We start from the raw sequence: 19,220 nt of genomic DNA, 5'->3' as shown, positions 1-19,220 counted from the left end.
CTGGGCAAAATCCAAATCATCTACAATGGGACAAATCCCTTTAGATAAAGGGATGTTAGGTAAGAAGTGGTAGTGGTTTTGAAACTCTTCCCCAATAGCTCTACCAAGAAAAGTAAAAAGTCCTTTACATCCATACCTAGCCAATCAACATCAGTGAAGAGGAAGTAATTCCCACCAACATATCCATAAGGATGTGGAACAAATACACCATTGTAGTGTAGATGAACCCTCATATATACAGCTTCGTTATCGTTCTCAACCATGCAACGGTGAAGCAATCTTCAAAGAGTAGAATACCTTCGACAGAAGTTGTGTAATCTCAATAATGGCTAAGATGGTCAAAAACCCTAGTTCAAATCTTCATTCCTCTTCTTATAAGACGTACGACTAAGGAAAATGAATTAAAATTCTTACCCGTTTTTACATTCTGGAATAATACAGTTGACACAATTAATAATTGACCACCTAAGCCAACGGCTACATCACCTATTTTACCGGCTAAATAAATTCGGAAATGAATAAGGGTATGAGAGACATGTAATTTTCGTGTTTGAGAGTCTATAAAGGCCAGAAAAACAATATTGATCTTTTAAAATCTAATGTAAAAATTTGTTGGGTCTCCAAGACAAAAACCCCAAAACAAAATAGATATTCTTGTATGTTTGTGGCAACTAGTGGCCAAAAAATTAACAAAGCACCACCAATAACTTCAAACCACCCGAGTTGAGTGTCCAAGAAATTTAACAAAACACCACCACCACCACCGTGGTTAAAATAACCAAGAAGTTGAAGTGGTAACCTCTCATTTGCAGCCCAAAAATTGAACAGACTCAAACAAATCTCTACCACCGCCGTCAAAATAGTAACTTCCATAATTACCTTGCCTGCAATATTATCCAATCCATTACAAATGCACATACTTGGTGCAAAAAAATAATCTACTTTGATTAGAATGCCGACCCCACCCAGATAATTAAAGTAGCGACTAAAAAGCCTGACACGTACTTTTAAAAGTAAACATAGATACCAGCTTTTAAGCTTTAACTATTAAATAAAATACAATCACTTAACAATAAAATACATTCTTAAGTTTCCAAATTTAAAAATCCAATACAACAACTCTCTTAAGATAATTTCTCTACACATACAAACCCTTAATGTAATTTCACCGTATCTTAATTATTTGATATTACCATAGGTAAAAGCAAGTCCTCATATATATATATATATATATATATATATATATATATATATATATATATATATATATATATATATATATATATATATAAGGATGTGATGATAGTCCATAAGACCATAACCATCTTTCCCATCATATACTCAAAAGATATAAAATAAAGTTTAGACAGATCTAGTAATTAGTTTTGAACCCGTTTCATGATCTCAACAAGTCTTGAACTGCTCTCGGAGCTTAAGAGTTACATGCAATGGTTCTTTTTTGTGCATTGCTACATCTAAAACCTCCTCCATGTTAATATCTTCAGGATTCATGTTGTCGACAAGGAACCAGTCAAAGTTTAGAATCAAAGAAGCAACGACTATAAGTATTGTCTTGGAAGCCAGTGCTTCACCAGGACACATTCTTCTCCCGGCACCAAACGGCAGATATTCAAAGTCTTTACCTTTGTAACTCAACTTAGATCCCATAAATCTTTCGGGTTTGAAGCTTAAAGGGTCATCCCAGATACTTGGATCACGACCGATGGCCCACATGTTAACCAGGATTAGACTATCTTTTGGAATCGTGTATCCCATCACCTCACATGTTTGTGTAGCTCTATGTGGCAGAAGAAGTGGTCCTGGAGGATGCAATCTTAGGGTTTCCTTTAAGCATGCTTCAAGAAACGGAAGACGAACCAAATCTGACTCTTTGACTACATTCCCATCAATCGTTTTCAGTACTTCATCCCTAGCCTTTTGCATTACTTGTTGATTTCTCAGAAGCTCTGCAACAAACCACTCGGTGGTAGAACCCATAGAGTCGGTGCCAGCTGAAAATAGCTCCTGAGAAGGAAATCAACGAGTTAAATAATGACTAAATAATTAAGTTTAATTTACTTCAAGAATATTAATATGAGAAAGAGAGAGAGAGGGGAGAGGACTTGATCACTTGAACCTGCATCAAAGCATTAATTTGTTGTTGTGTACAACCTTTTTCAATCAAAATATCAGTGAAATCCTTTTTATCTGTGGAAATATTCCTTCCGTTTTTTTTCCTCTTGAGTATATCCTCCCAAATAGTTCCAAGTTCTTGTTCTACAATCTGCATGAACTTCTTCTTCCAGCTTTGTATATCCCATCGACCAAATAATATTGGATACAAGTCTGCTAACTGTGGTTGTGCACCCAACGAAGAAAATCTTCTTAAAGCGTCGTTAATCCTTGCACCAATACCATTGCCTTCGAAGTCTACGACATCCATGGATAATGATATATTGCCCATGATGTTAGTGGCTGTTACAAGCATGACATCCTTTATACTTATATTCTCACCACTTTTTGAAGCTATGTACTTCACCATCTCCATAACTTTTTCTAGTCTCATGTTCGCTCGAGATTCCAGAGCTTTGCTTGAAAAAATCTGTGATGTATAGAGATTTCGGATTTTTTTCCAACTATCACCGGTTTCTGAGGTGAAGGCAAGATTCATATTGTGAACAGTTGATTCCTTATCTTGAAGCAATACTGGTACATGTCGACCCGAAAGCACATGATCATGGGTCTTGAGAATCTCAGAAGCTGCAGCAGATGACGACCCGACAATGACAATTCGTTGACCTAGGCGTAGCGACATGAGTGGTCCATGCACTTGAGCCATCTCCGCAAGACGAATATGTGCTTTCTTTCTCATTTGGAAAAGGTTGCCTACGATTGGCCATGGATATGGACCTGGTGGAAGTGGTTTCTCTTTAGAAGATTTAATCATACGAAAGAAGAAGTAGAAAAGGAGTGACGAAGGAATCAAGAACATGATCATCTCTCCCATTGAAAGTCTTCCCAGATTCATGGTGTTCTTTCTTCGTTGATGCTTAAAAGACAGAAACAGATAGGATGCAAAGATTTCTTGAAGAAGAGATTGGGGACTTTTCTTTCTTTTTTCCGATGGTTACAAGAAGAGGCTTTGACTTAAATTGTTTGGATTGCAAGAGTGTTTAACAAAAAGAAGCTTGAAAATGGTTGATCAGAAATATTTCTCAGATAATTAATTATTATTCTTGTGACATGTTCATGTATTTATATCAATCTATAAAATATATAATTGTTAATAGTTTTGTATAGAAATTAGCACTCTACCTCCACTTCATACCATTCAGAACTTTAGTTAAATTTAAACTATTCTACACGAACAACCAGCTACTTTATTATTAAAAAAATATGGGTGCTACTATAATTATATCTACTCATTGCTACTAAGTTGAGTATCGGGTTCGGACCCGATTGGAACCGGACCAATTTGAAGAAAAAGGTGTGGACTGTGGACCCAACCTGTGGAGGCATAATAGTTATGGTTTTTTCGGTTCTTATACTCATTGGACCCATACAACAACATTACTCTGTATGGTACAAGTCATTGAAGAGCAGTTAAAAAACTGAAATTCCTTTTGTTTTGATATACAACACTTTGAATATGAAACCAAAATAAATGAACAACCTAAACTCAAGTAAAAACTCTAAACTACTTATTGAAACAAAATCTGTATTGAGGCTTTTAAAATTCTAGTATAATACTTGGAACAACCAGACCAAACCAGTAATAAAACCAGACCGATATTTGTACTTTTAAAGGAACCGAAAAGTGGACCTCTTCTTATAAGCCATTACCAATGTCGGTCCAATTATGGTTTTTGGTTTGAAGGTCAAAACACTCACCTATAGTGGACCATAATATCAATCAAATCAAACTTCTAGTTATTGTATCTTCTCAAATTAAATCTTTTTAATATTTATTGTAACTAATTATTTAATTTTTTTTAAACAACAAACTATCGTATTCTTAATCTAATCCTAAACATTAGTGAGATTTAAACCCATCATATTTTATTTGAAAGGGTCACACTCCTTACCCTTAAGTTAAAGACCTTTTGCTTATCTACCTTAATAAATAAATATAATTTTGCTAAATATCAATTTCTTATTGAATTTGATACATGTTATTTTATTAGAATTTTAAAATTATTTTTTTTCCACCTATCATTTTTGTATTTTTTTTTCATTTTTATTCATCTTCCACCTATTAAATGTAAGAATTAATGTATGTAATATACTTTCTATTTGTGAATTTTTATTTCTATTAATATATTAATGAATCCCATTTATGAATTTATATTAATTAGTTTTATTAGTATATAGATTAAATAAGACAAATTACATAAATGGTCTTTGTGGTTTAATTAATTTATTGTTTCTTTTTTTATTTGGAAAGTTAACTCCAAAAAATACTTAATTTTTTACAAGTTAACATTTAACATGATTATTTAAAACATGATAATAATTTTTTATTAGTATTAGAGTGAATTATTCATCATTTTATTTATATTTATTTCAAAATTTTACTTTAGAAAATACTTAACATCTACACCTTATATTTAATTTTTTTAATCAATCCGTATAATACACGGATCACACACCTAATAAACAGAATATATAAATACTCTAAAATGAGATTTCATGACCAGAAAAAGCAACTCGACATACATGAAATAAAAAAATGGGTTTAATATTTCGAGCCTACATCACATCAAAGCGGTTAAAGTTTCGGAACAAATTTAGATGTTACAATAATTTGTAGTTAATATTTTGAATGATTAATTGCAATTTGCAATGAGGACAGTAAAAACTAACGAATTATGACTATTTTGTATATTTATTAATAGTTAATGGTTTTTTGGTTTGATCTAATAGCCGTAAAGAAATTATTCAATAAAATAAATTAATCCCCGTCTGAAAACTATTTGTTGCCGCCGTTTTGCAGGTAAACGACTAGTTATATATGATTTAAATCAAAGATGCTACGATACTAATGAAGGGAAGCATTGATACATATTCAATGTGCAAAAAGACTATGATGGAAACATGTAAAGTACAACTACCAAAAAAAAAATTGTTTTTTAGAAAGACGATGATTAAAACATGTAAGACTAATGTAATTAATGGAGGACAACGCAACAATCAATTATTTCATCTTTTTCTTTTGTTTGTCTAATGACAATTAAATGATTTACTTTTTGGTACTGTGTGAACATATTTTAGATGGAATTTCGTCATCCATGACCATTGAATTATAGAGGAATTACTAATCTAACCAATTTTTTCTAATTATCTATTCAAAAATAGAAAAAGAAAAAAAAAACAAAAAACAAAAGACTTTAGCCAAAAATAATCTCCGAAAGAGTAGATGGCTAGAGTTGACTATGGTCAAAGGAGGATAATCTACAGTTTTAGAGCAATGGATTATTGTTTTTTTGGTCCCTTTACCCTTTTGTGGTTCATTGGTTTATAGTATATTATGTATAATTTTTTAGATTATGTTAATCTTTGGTATTTTTTTCTTGGTTTGCCTACTATTTTTCTCTCAATTAAGCATCCGAAAAACAATGAAATACATCTATTTTTTATCAAAATTTTACTCTATTCTAGATTAGGAATAATTTTTATACATGGGGATAATTAAAAAAACGAAAAAAAATAATATTAAAACCGTAGGCTTCATACGAAACATACGGTGTACAAGTCTACAATACACAGGTTGTTCAGTGTGGTTTCATATGATGCCTACGGATTTGTTTTCATTATTTATAATAATAATTATTATTATTTTAATGTTGTAACATGTAACCAATTATATATATTCTCCTTAAAAAAATAAATAAATAAATAAAATTGTAGACTATAACCCAGAACCGTAGGCTACGGTTTGGGAAACCGTAGTTTGTCGAGAGAAACCGTAGGTTTTAAAATAGCCTACGGTTTTAGATGTTCTAAATGATTTTTTTAATATTTAACCCAAAACAGTAGACCATTTGACGACACAATAGCTCATTCTAATTACCTCCAATTTTGTGGGCTATTTTTAAACAATTGCTAATATTTGGGTAAAAATGATTAAATAATTACTTAATTAGGTTAGATTACTAATTTCCTCTTTAGAATATAATTTGGAGAAAATTACACTATTAGTTCGTATGGATCGTTAAAATAGACTAGTTCAATATAGCTCATGTTTTTAAAAAGCACGTCATGACGCGACTCAAGACGTGCCATGGCGCAAGGCGTGGTGTAGCCGTTACGAAAACATCTAAGGCGGGTTTTGTGAAGTGTGACACCCAAATAACGTGTCAAGGCTCACATTATCGCGTTATGGCGCAAGTGTTTTTCAAGGAGTGGGTTTTTTTTATGTTTTTTTTGTTTTGTTTTTTTTTTATCGGACCTAAAATAAATGAGTTTTTGTTAATTTTTTTTTTCTATTAGATATTAATATAACACTTCTAAAAACTTTAAATATTAGATAAAATTCAATAATTATATGATTTATATCTTTTAATGTATATAATATAGTTACACCTTGAAAAACATCATGGTTCGCCAAGGCTTGTCATGACTTAACTTTTACCTTACTGCCAAGTCACGTCTTACGTTATTTAGAACATTCGTATAACTACTTGAATTTTAATGCGTTTGGTTTATATGGTTTTATTTTTTACATATTTTATTATTTTCTTTAATAAAATGTCTTTTATACCTTTTTAGTTTAAATTGTCTATTTCAATTGATTTTAACTAAAAAAATAATAATAATAAAAAAAATAAAAAAAAATTAACCCGATTCCCTCCTCCTTCCATCTTCATCATAGTCTTGAAAGACAAAGTAACACAAGGGTATTAACGAAACGAGAAAACTTACGGGAAACTCGAGTCCAACTCGGAAAATACTCGAAATCGAATCGACTTTAATCGATTCGTGATTGAGCTTGAGCTATTTGAGTATCTTATCGAGCCAAGCTCAGAGTAGTAAAATACCTAATTCACAAAGCTCACAAGCTTAATCTAGTATTTATAAAATTACATTTTTACCTTTTACATATTTTTAAATTACAAAACATTTCAACACTTTTAGCTTTTAGCCGCTGGTTAAGGAGTAATGACTAAAGTTGCATTTCAAAACTTTTGAGAATGTTTCTTTATAGATATTTGATTTTATATTCATATTAGATGTTTTATTTTGAATTTTTTGTTATTTTCAACAATGTAAGAGCATGTGGAATGTTTTCAATTTTTTATACTTTCAACTTTTTTTTTTTTTTTTTTTTTTTTTTTTTTTTTTTTTTTTATAATTTTAGTCGAGTCGAACTGAGCTCGCAAGCCAAGCTCGATAGTATCGAGTATTTCACGAGTTGAGTCTGAGCTTTATTTTTAGGCTCGAGGTGAGTTCAAGTTGAGCTTTAAGCTCAAGTATTTTATGCGAGTCGAGCTTCAAGTTTTGCAGTACTCGGCTCGACTCGACTCATTTACACCCCTAGAGTAGCACCACCCTTTCACCACCTGCACAACCCTCCACATTCTCAACAACCTCCAATTTAGTCCTGTTCATAAGAGTCACCCTTCCTTCCCCGGAATCATTCCTATTTGAAAATGTAGGTTTTAGAACGCGTACACACACATACATATGTGTGTTTTCATCCCCCGAATCTGAAATAGATTTATATGTATGTTATTATTATTATTTTTAAAAGGCAAACTAAATTTATTCTAAACTACTTCTAAATCCATCTATGTCTCTGATGAGACTCGAACCTTCAACCTCAAGAAGGGAAGACAAAGTTTGATACTGTTGGGCTAGAAGCCCTTTAGTATTTATGTGTATGTTTTCATCCATAAAATATTAAATCGATTTGTGTGTATACGTGTTTTCATTGTTTGTTATTGAAGATGGTGCCAAATTTTTTTCATAAATGGAACTCAACTGCCAAATCAATGGAAAGCATTTGAGTTATTTTCCCTCTTGGCCGATGACAAGATTAAGGTTGGGAAGAATACGATAGTTGAATCTGAAATTTTAGATGAATATGGGATCTAGTGTTAGTGACGGGTTTTGGTGGCGATATTAGGAATAGGTTAGCACCAAATCCTGGTATCGTATCAAATTTAAACATACGGAGCGGTACTCGGTTGCCTAAAATCACCATATTCAGGATTCGGTACCGTTGGTATTGGTGCTAGTATCGAAAACCGGTATCATTCTTGGTACCAATATCAACAATGTTAATTTGGTTCGGTACTCAGGATTGACTATCAATCAAATTCAGTTTTCAAAAAATCAGGAACGATACGGGTTGGAACCTATTACGTCCTATGCTCATCCCTAGGCGAGATCTAAAATCAGGGTTTAAAACCCTTCTTCAAGCTTTTTGGTTTCAAAGGCAATGGTCGATTATTTTAGTGATGCCTAAGATCTGGTTCAGACCCATTAGGTTTTAGGTATGAGCATTACTTTGAAAAACTAAGAAAAACCGCACCCAAGTGCTCGACGCAACGCGTTGTGACAAATGTTTAGAGTTTTGAGATTTTTGATAAAATTTTGAATTTTAGGATTTATCTTTAGTTTTAAATATTGTTTTATTCTGTTAAAATTGTATAATTAAACTAAGAGGATAAATATGCATGAGTAATCTCAAATTGTAAATAGTTGATTTAAAATTAAATAATTAAAAGTTAATTAAAGAAAATATGTTTAAATAATGTATTCTTAAATTGTTTAAAATACACTTTAGATATAATTATAATAGTTTATAAATAACACATGTAAAGCTAAAATAATAATATAGGTAATATGATTACTATATGCATGAGAATCATACAACATGTGCTCTCATATGTTTAATTAATGGTCGTTCATTATATTAAGAGTAGGTTTCATTCACAAAACCATGCTATAACAGAGGTATAAGGAAACAACTTATAAAATGACTTTTGAATGAGTGTCATTTTCACTCACCGTGTTTTGCATGGTTGATTATCGTTACCTGAAAAGGTTTCATAGGACGATGTCTCGATAAAAGTATAACATATAAAATACTAATGTCGTGTACTGCACGGAGCGTTTGAGAACTTATAGCTTCTAGCGTTTGACACAATGCTCCATTTCGAACAGAAATCCTTGTTTGGTACTACATGCTTCTAGCATTTAGTTTAAACAAAATACTTCAAATCCAAATACTACTTCCTGTAATGTTTAACAAAACGCTACAAACTACAACCTATCCGCTACTAGCTATTTTTGCCGAACACTCCCTAAAACAAAATTATTGTTTTAGTTATTTTAGGAAAATGTGAATAGTTCTTAACCCATGAAAAACACAAATTATTCTCTACTGTCTATTTATGGAGTGCGTAGTTAACCGAAACATAAATTTGAGATGTAATAAGAAGATGATGTGGCATTTTTGGTTATGGTTTGTTGGCGGTAAGTGTGCGATTAACCGATACGCCAATTGAGGACTTTAACATAATCAAGGGTCATACGTTTTTGCATTGTTGGTTCACCATCTTACATTAGTAGAAAACTAGTCTTTGGCTATTCAAAAAAAAAAAAAAACAAAAACAAAAACAAAAACAAAAACAAAAAAACAAAAACAAAAACAAAAAAACCTAGCATTATAGACATTTTTTGATGAATTTTTTTCGTTCTTTGGGTAACGAAAGGTCACATCATTAAAGCTAAGTTATCTTTTAATTATGGTGACTATAATTCATAAAAACCATCACTATAGGTAAACATTGTCACCATAGCACACTAATTTTTGTAATTTTTTAAATCATTTTTTGATAACCATCACCATAAGCTATTTTCTCTCACAAGTTGTTTTGTTTTCATGACTACTATTGAATTTTAGTAACATGTAATATATTAACATGTTAACATAACCTAATTTTAGTCACACATTTTTTTTGTTTGTCATAATTATTATTGTCTTTTAGTGACACATAATGGATTAAGCTCTGATTATTATGACATTCAATCACACTTTTTTGAGTATCATGACTATTTTTGAACAACTCAAAATCATTTATATGCCAAATATTGTTCAATTAACATCACACACATTATTCTGAAAACAACTTAATTTAATAGAAATACTATACAAATTCTCTAAAACAATTACATACAAAATTTAATAAATGTTTAACAACTTAGTTTGAAAAAGCAAACCTAGAAACCATTTGTTGGATTGCCGAGTGTTAAATTATCTCATAAAACCTGCCAATTGCTATTTAAGTTGTGTTTGTCTTCGTTGTAAATCAATGGCATATAAGAAGGTGAAAGAGAAATCAGAAACTACATATTTTTAACAATTTTAAACAAGTAACAAAAGTACATTGCTATTATATATATATATATATATATATATATATATATATATATATATATATATATATTAGATCCAATACATGAGGTATACTTACTTTCACCCCTATAAGTAAAAATATCTAACATACGGTAATCAACAACATCGACCACATGGGTAAATGAATAACGAATGTAAGATTGATTTCTATTTCAACACACCATAACTATTCATCACAAAATGCAAGAATAAGCTATAAATTGGTAAGATTTCTCAAAGTACAACGTGGAAATAGGAAAAATTTGAAAGTAGGATACTATAATGACTAATAAACTTTTAGGTCTAGAATACTTTATATGTTTATGCAGGCATGTTTCTAACATCACCAAATCCCATATGCTAAAATATGATTGATATTACATGTAACTCATGCCTCCATTGCCAACTTCTAACATGTTAGGATCTACAAAAAATGCAAAATAATTAAGCACGGTATCCATACCCAAGTCTTGATTTTTACAGTTTTCTGCAGATTGACTTGTTTACATTCTAAAATTAATGATACCAAATCAAAGGAAATTAAAAATTTTACTTGTATTTGCAGTGATTGGACATTAATACCCTACTTTTTTCTAACAAATACTTAACAAATTAAGTCCTTAACATGTTATAATATGTAACATCCCGGGATTTCAGGTATTTTCAAATCCTTCCTTTGGATTTAAATATGACATTTTGGTCCTTGAATTGGTTGGAATTAGTCCTAGTGGCAAATTGGTAATTTCTTGGGAGCAGGAGTAGTACGTTGGTCATACATGTAGGTACACTAAGCGTACTATGGTGTGCCCTAGTACGTTGGGCGTACACATATGCACGTTGGGCGTACGTGTGTTTGGGTGAAAACCCTAACTTTTTAGGGTTTGTGGAGTATTTAAGCATGTTTATGGACCCTTTACCCCCATCTTTTCAGCCTCCTAGTTTTGGAATCATTTTTGGCAAATCCTGACTTCTCTCATATGTGTGTTTGAGCCAAGAGTGTGTTTCTTGTGTGGTTGAAGAAGAAAAAGTTGCATCAAGGTGATGAGAGAGTGAAGCCAGCTAGTAGATCTTGGATCATCACTTCATTAATAAGCTCCTGAAGGTAAAAAATTTACCACCTTTATGCTTGGTTTGTGTAGATCTCATCTTGGTAGCTTTATGGTGTCATTCTTGTCATAAAATTCCTATTGATATGCATGTTTTGTTTTGGACGTGTTGGGTTGTCCTTTCAGACCGTAGGATGGGTCCTAAGACATAAAAATAAGGTCCCTTTAGCTAGTTTGGTTCCTTGTTCTTTATAGGAAGTCTTAATGAATTAAGGACTTTTCGGACATCCATAGTATTAAAGTTTGAGACTTTATGATTCTAGAGTACTTTTGAGTCATGGATATGAAGTTTGAGCTTAGGTGCTTAATCCATTAAGCACTTATAAGGATTTTAAGACCTGCGAGGGTACGCCTCGTGTAGGGCGATGTACGCTTTGCGTATTGAGTTAACCACCCGATGGTGGTCAATGTAAGGTGGAGTACGCCTAGCGTACTGAAGGGTTACGTCCTACGTACGCCTTTTGTATTGGCTTCGGACTTTGGGCTTCGGGTTTTGGGTTACCTTATTGGGCTTGAATGCTTGGGCCCTCTTTGTAATTCTAATGAGTGTTTTTGGGCTGATTGGAAAGTTGGACCTTAGGATAAGGCCCAATAAAGATTTGGGCCTAATTTGGAAAGTTGGGCCAAGTATGGGCGTTGATGTAAATTCGGCCTTTTTTTATCAAGATTCAGACTTGGGCCTTGGCCCAATCATGGAAAGGGTAAAATGGACATTTACCCTAAGTATGGACCCCTACTCAAGAATGGTATTCCAATTGTTAATTGGATGTTTGTTTACTGTGATAGTTTGGGATTTTTCCGTGAGTCAGCAGTCAGAGGTTTCAGTTCAGTTTGGCATTGTGAGGTGAGTTTTCCTTACTATACTTTCGGGTCAAAGGCACCAAGGTTAGCCTATTGGTTTGATAACTTGATATTGTTGATATGCTGAGTATGCTATAAATATTCATGCTAGTCTTGATATGCTAGTCTGGTAGATTTATAGGAATACCTATGATACTATCTGTTTATCTATATATGATATTATTTGTTATATTTTGTCATATTGTGTAGGTTGGGTTGAGGTTGTCTATTTTGTGTTGTAGCCAACAAACCCTAAAATATGCCAGATATGAACCGAGGGCCATGAAGAGAATTTCAAAATCATACTGAGGACTCATGAGCATTCCAGATACGAGCTGAGGGCCCAGAAGGGCATGCTAGACTCATACTAAGGGCTTAGCGGTATTTAGACCAAGGATTGCCAAGGCTGGGGAGCAAGCCAGACATATGTTTTAGGCTGAGGGCAAGTCAGACTTATGTTGTGGACTCAGGGGTAATCTAGTCTATTAAGTTGTGGAGCCATTACATGTTGTTATTGTATTTCTAATATTTATTATGTATTAGTATTTCGGGGGAAACTCACTAATCTTTGGGTTTACAATTTTAGATTATGTTCAGGTGCCTCAGAGGATCACGAGAAGGCAATGGCGTGATCATGCACCTCGTGATGTTTTGTTTTTATGATTTTGGGATTTCTCTTATGTGAAACTTAGTTTGACAACAAATTTTAAACATTGATCATTTTGGGTTTGTTTAAAAAGTTTAAAATTTTCAAGAATTTTATGAATGTTCTAAGTTGGTATCATAGCCTTGGTTTGAGTGAACTGGAGGAAAACTCGTGTGAATCCAGTGTCAAAATAAGGAAAAATATTTTCAAAATGACTTTTAAATGGTTTTCAAAATATTCAAGGAGGATGTGATGTGTACGATCAGTCGGAGCCAGTAAGTAGACCCCAAAATACCATACTGTTATTTGATTTTGTGATATGTTAGACTAACATGATAGTGAAAGGCTTGGAATTTTCAGGAATTGCATGATAGAATTGTGTGATTGTATGATGCCTGATAGCCTAGGACCTTTCTTTTATGGAATTAACATCATTAATGTAGTTGCTTAGTCTATGTATCATGGTTATATATAACTAAGATTTTATAGCTTGAGAATGTTTGGTTTAGCCTTATTTCATGTTGTTGTTTGATGAAGATCTTAGGGTAGGATCAAATATTTAAATGTCTATAGGGTATAGTGTTATGTACGGCTAGCATACACAAGTGCTACACGGTTGGTGGAAGTTCCATGGATGAGTTGTGTGGGGTTAGCTAGCGAGTTGTGGTAAGTTATCCTTTCCTCTAGGGAGTGAGGATTGAGTGTATGGTTATGCTTATGAGTAGTGTTAGTGTGTTGTGATGATCCTTAAGACAAATATGGATAGTTGTGGAAGTTAGTATGAGACCGTACTACTGAAAGCACAGAACCTGTACACGTAGCAAGGAAGTCGCAACCCCTAGGGATTCGTTGGCAGTTGCTTCCCCATTATCATATATGTATTATCTGATATCTTCATGGTGTATTTTCAGTATGGTGACTACGAGACGAGTTGAGATCGGATCCGGATCAGGATTAGGGAATGACAGGTAGATTGGATCAGATGAGTTGGATGCCAGGATTAGGAGGATTCTCCGTGCGGAGGTTGTGGCCATTGTCTGGGATTAGATACTAGAGCTATTTAGGTCTATGAAGATCTTGATGATGGAGTAATTTGACGATAGACACACAATTGTTGCTGAGACTGCTACTGTTGTAGCCTCCGTAGTCGTGGCAGTTGCAGGTGTTGGACCAGGTCGGGTTTTATGTATCGGGACTTCGATAATACGAAGCCCCCAACTTTCAATTGGGTTCAAGATCTGAGCATTGACATGAGGTGGCTATCTGACGTGGAGGGATGTTTCTTCACTTGTTTGTGCCCTGCTGACCAGAAGGTCAGGTGTGCCTTTAACCTTCTGAGGACCGGAGCCAAGGATTCGTTGAGCTTTCCTACCAGTTCCTATGATGTTGAGCAGAGAGATGTTTTGTCTAGGGAGTAGTTTTCTTAGATGTTTCGGTCTCGTTATGTGCTGCTCGTGGAGCGAGATAGATTGGCCCAGGAGTACCTGGACTTGAGGCAGGGTACTACGATGGTGGTAGAGATCACCAAGATGTTTACAAAGAGGGTGATGTTCTGTCCTGAGTTTGCTGCGTCTGAGCAGGTTCAAATGACCTATTACTTAAGCATGCTCAAGACGGATATCAGGAACTTTGTTTCTACTCAATGTTATGGTACATTTTTGGAGAAGCAGGAGGCCCCAGGTGACGTGAGATTAATATTGATCTGTAGACGAGAGAGTAGAGGTCGGCCCCGACACAGTCGTAACCTACGCTAGAGCGGTTTAAGACCGCGAATGTCAGATCTGGGGGTCATAAGGACTGCACTTGTGGCAAGTGCGGAAAGACAGATGAGGGTTCTTGTCGATAATTATTTGGGTGCCATAATTATGGCCTACAGGGTCACATGGCGAGGGATTACCGCCAACAGGATCCAACACTCAGTTCCAGGATTTGTTATCTTTGCGACCGGGTTAGCCATGTGAAGGCCAAATGCCCATCTCTTGCCGCCAAGCCGATGCAGGCTCCAACACCGACTAATTTGAGGATCACAGATGGGAGTCAGGGCAGAACGGAGCCCCCGAGGGCTCGAGGTTACGCTTTCCAGCTTACTGTCGAGAATGCTAGAGTAGCATCAAATGTTTTGACATGTATGTTTCCATTCCTTATTCTATTGATTATGTTTTGTGTTATTCTTATGTTTGTACCTCTGTTAGGTACATTCTTATTGAACTCCTTGCCTACTCTTGTATTGTTTTACTCGGGTGCGAGTCGGTGCTTTGTATCACGATCGTTCAGTCGACAGTTTTTCATGCCAATTAGGGAGTTAGAGTGTCCGTTGCGAGTCCCTATCACCAACGAACATGGGGTTCTACATCATCAGTATATCAGGGATGTGTTCTAGATATCTTCGGGGTATCCTTTCCGATTGACTTGATCCCTATTCCTGTGGGGGATGTCTGTGTGATTATAGGGATGGATTGGCTAAGCTGTTTTGGTGCTATGATTGATTGTGAGGGCCAGCACGTGGTAGTTTGAACCCTAAGTGGGGGAGAACTGATTATCTATGGAGAGGGCACCAAGATGGGTTTAGGGTTTTGTTCTGAATCCAGAGCTTGATAGTATATTCAACACGAGTGTGTCGGTGATTTGGCGTATGTGGTGGATACGTGGTTTAGGGATCAATTTTCAGTTTCAGAGGTCCTAGTGGTCTGGGAGTTTGCCGATGTATTCTCGGAGGAGTAACCTGGTGTGCCTCCTGAGAGGCAGGTCGAGTTCAGGATCGAACTTGTGCTAGGTGTGACCCTTATTGCCTAGGCGCCATACCATTTGGCACCGCCTGAGATACAAGAGATGTCATCTCAACTGTAGGAGCTTCTAGGAAAGCAGTTTATCCGTTCGAACAGTTCTCTGTGGGGAACACCAATTTTACTCGTCAAGAAGAAGGATGTTTCACACTGGATGTGCATCGATTGCTAGGAGTTGAACAAGTTAACAGTGAAGCACCATTATACCCTTCCACGGATTGATGATCTCTTTGATCAGTTGCACGGAGCATCTTGGTTATCTAAGATAAATCTGAGGTCTGGGTACCATTAGGTCAGGGTGAGAGAGGATGATGTGGAGAAGATCACGTTCTGGACTCGTTATGGGCATTACGAGTTTGTGGTGATCCTATTCGGTATAACCAATGTACCTGAGGTATTATGGATTTGATGAATCGGTTATGCAGGCTGATGGTTGATCGCTTAGTTATCGTGTTTATTGATGATATCTTGGTGTATTTCAAGACCAGAGAGCAGCACGAGGAGCATATACGCAAGCTTCTGGAGATTTTGAGGTAAGAACAACTATATGTTATATTCTAGAAATGCGAGTTTCGGTTTTGAGAGGTTCAATTCCTTGGTCACCTCATTAACCAGGACGAGATTTTGGTCGATCCGGACAATTGAGGAGGTGATGCAGTGGTAGGTTCCAAAATCTCCCTCGGATATCAATAGTTTCATGGGTTTGGGAGGGTACTACCAGAGATTTATTCAGGATTTCTCCAAGATTTTAGTACCCCTCACTAGTTTGACAAGGAAGGGTGTGGATTTTCGGCGGAGCCCTAAGCAACAGTTAGTATTTGAGACCCTTCGCAGAGAATTTGCGAGGCCTTGGTTTTGACTCTCCCTGAGGGGATCAAGGATTTTGTGGTTTTCTGTGATGCATCTATCATTGGGTTGGGGGCAGTTCTCATGTAGAGAGGACGGGTGATAGCTTATGCTTCATGAAAGCTGAAGCCGCATGAGACGAGATATCCCACGCGTGATCTTGAGTTGGGGGCAGTAGTTTTTTCCCCCAAGTTTTGGAGGCATTACCTTTATGAGTTTCGTTGTACTGTACATGGATCACAAGCATTTTAGGAATCTTATGGATCAATCGAACCTGAACATGAGGCAGTGCAGGTGGCTAGATCACACGAATTTGATCCTCCCTGAACATGGAAAAACTTCTTGAAAGCTAAAATTCAGCAATTGTCACTAAAAGCCAACAGCCCTCTGTAAACAACACTAGTGACACTTTTTAGGAAATATCACTAAAAATCCTGCACACCTTTTAGACTTGAAAACTGCTCTTTTGTCTTTCAAAAATGGTTCCAACTTGATTTCTTGTTACATTTTTATACAAATAATTGAATTCTAAAAACTAATCTAGTACTTTATAAAAATAACCAAGAAAAACGATTCTATTTAATTATTACGTACCATATGAATAAATAAATTATTACAACCATTTTATAAAAAAATAACTAGCACAACAAAATAACAACACATCGGTCCTTGGCTAATTTATACACATCATATACATCAATATACACATCAAACAACCTTCATTTTTCTAAGACAACTTTAAATGACAAAAGATGCATGAAACTTTTGTCACATAAAATAACAAAAAAGTTGTCATAGAAAATATGTATGAACTTATTTTTATACAAAAAAAGTTATCCATATTCTTTAAAAACTAAGATTTCCAAAAATCAAAATCTAAGCAAACTTGCAAGATGGCTCTGATACCAATTGTTGGGTTTTAGTTCAAAAATAGTTTCATAAACTAGAAAAATATGGCAACATAAGACTTTAACTTTTGAAATAACATAAACATTTTATAATCACCAAGGATCTTCTTGCAAGTTATATAAATATTAAAAAAACAACCAAAAAAGAGGTGAAGAAATAGCAACCTTTGTTGTTCTTTTGGTCCTCTTGAGAGGCTTGGAAGTTGATGAAGAATATGGAACCTTTGAGAGACCAACAATGACTCAACTTGATGTAGATGCTAGTACAAATCTCTTAAACCCTTAAGCTTTAAGTTCATAACCAATATGAACTTAAAGAAGACATGAAAATGCATGTGTTTTTCAAGTTTTCTAACCAAAACTAGAGAGAAAGGTAGAGGGAGGAGCGGATTCGGCCACTTGCAAGAAGTGAAGGATAAGCACGTTAGCCAAATGCATGCCCTTTTATTTATATGCAGAAAGTGAAGGTATTAACCATTAGTCCTTAGCACTTTAAGCATCCTTGTTCCTATAGTCATGAGTGTGTCTCCCATGCCTTTAAAACATGGTTTCTTTCCCTTTAAATAATCAAAAACGCATCACTAGCATGCTTGCAAGCATGCTCACATTATTTCATGATTAAAAGGAAGTCAAACTTGGTAAATTTTATAAACTCTTTTATAAAATATAAACCTTAACCTTTTCGTAAAAGACAAAAAGTCCTTTTGGTCCAAAATGTTGTATATAACTTAATAAATCATACCATATGATATATATTAAAATCAATTTCTAATAAATAATAAATTGTTTCAAGTTGTTGTTAGTGTAACACATTAGTATCATATGTTATTTAGCAATATCACTTTAATATGACTCTTGAGTATACTAGACCTTTCAACAATATGATGATCAACTTGACTTGCCAATTTCTCTACACAGTCATTTCTATATCAAGTATGCTCCTCTACATCTGAATGATGATTCAAAAAATATCATCAGAACAGAGTGTGAGAGACTGAGAACCTTTTACTCTGTCAGTACACGACTCTAAAAGGAAGTGTGGTCTTGGAAGAGAATTACCAAGATCATTGGATATGTAACAAGGTTCAGAGTAATTTTGATCTTAATTGCATAGTGTACACATATTATGCTTCTTGGAACAAAGAATCCATCATCACCATCTCGGATGTAGACTTTCCTTCGATTAACCTAAACTACATTATCACCATAGCTGCTCATTTCTGAGATTTCCAATCAAGTTACACAAGAATTGGAGCCTACAGTGCTGCAATAAACTTCTTGAAGGACTTGCCGAGTTCTGCAGACCCGACATTGAATTTGCTCACCTGTTCAGAATCGAGAGTATTCTGTAAAAAATCACTACCGAACTTCCTGAAGCTCAGATCTTTCCAGAATGCCCCATTAAAGAACCCGAACCCGGTTATGTCTATCTTAAAAAGAAGAGTAATCAAAAAGATTTCTTTAGAGTTCTTGACAAACACCTTGTTCCAAAAAAGATCCTTTAGAAGTTCGTTTCCAATGCTGCCAAAATGACTCACCCATCATGTCAAAAAGAAGTTTATTAAGCATCTCAAATGGTACTTAGAAGTCCAAAGATGGCTCCATAGTTCTTATCTCTTCATATTTGATGAAGCTAAGTGAAGAGTTGTTTCATTGCTAAGTTCACATAGGGGAGATTGATAATACATG

The 19,220-nt window shown here is 34.7% G+C and overlaps 1 protein-coding gene across 1 annotated transcript; it reads right to left on the bottom strand.

Annotated features, from left to right (window-relative positions):
* Positions 1-1,371: 1,371 nt before the first annotated feature.
* Positions 1,372-3,230, bottom strand: LOC145018848 (putative (S)-N-methylcoclaurine 3'-hydroxylase isozyme 2). Its single transcript, XM_078976706.1, has 2 exons — positions 2,138-3,230; positions 1,372-2,025 (listed from the first exon to the last, which is right to left on the bottom strand). The coding sequence occupies exons 1-2, from the start codon at positions 3,026-3,028 to the stop codon at positions 1,405-1,407; spliced, it is 1,512 nt and encodes a 503-aa protein (XP_078832832.1). The 5' UTR covers positions 3,029-3,230; the 3' UTR covers positions 1,372-1,404.
* Positions 3,231-19,220: the final 15,990 nt, after the last annotated feature.

The sequence above is a fragment of the Lactuca saligna genome, chromosome 9 (assembly GCF_052625555.1).
Source record: "Lactuca saligna cultivar CGN05327 chromosome 9, ASM5262555v1, whole genome shotgun sequence".
Classification (NCBI taxonomy): domain Eukaryota; kingdom Viridiplantae; phylum Streptophyta; class Magnoliopsida; order Asterales; family Asteraceae; genus Lactuca; species Lactuca saligna.
This window is presented reverse-complemented; position numbering and strand designations above follow the sequence as displayed.

What these genes read in the sequence shown, in the direction of transcription:
- LOC145018848 (XM_078976706.1), bottom strand. Translation starts at nt 3,028, where the DNA reads ATGAATCTGGGAAGACTTTCAATGGGAGAGATGATCATGTTCTTGATT. An exon ending in AAATTAATGCTTTGATGCAG is followed by an intron (nt 2,026 to 2,137) that starts GTTCAAGTGATC and finishes TTTCCTTCTCAG; the next exon opens with GAGCTATTTTCAGCTGGCAC.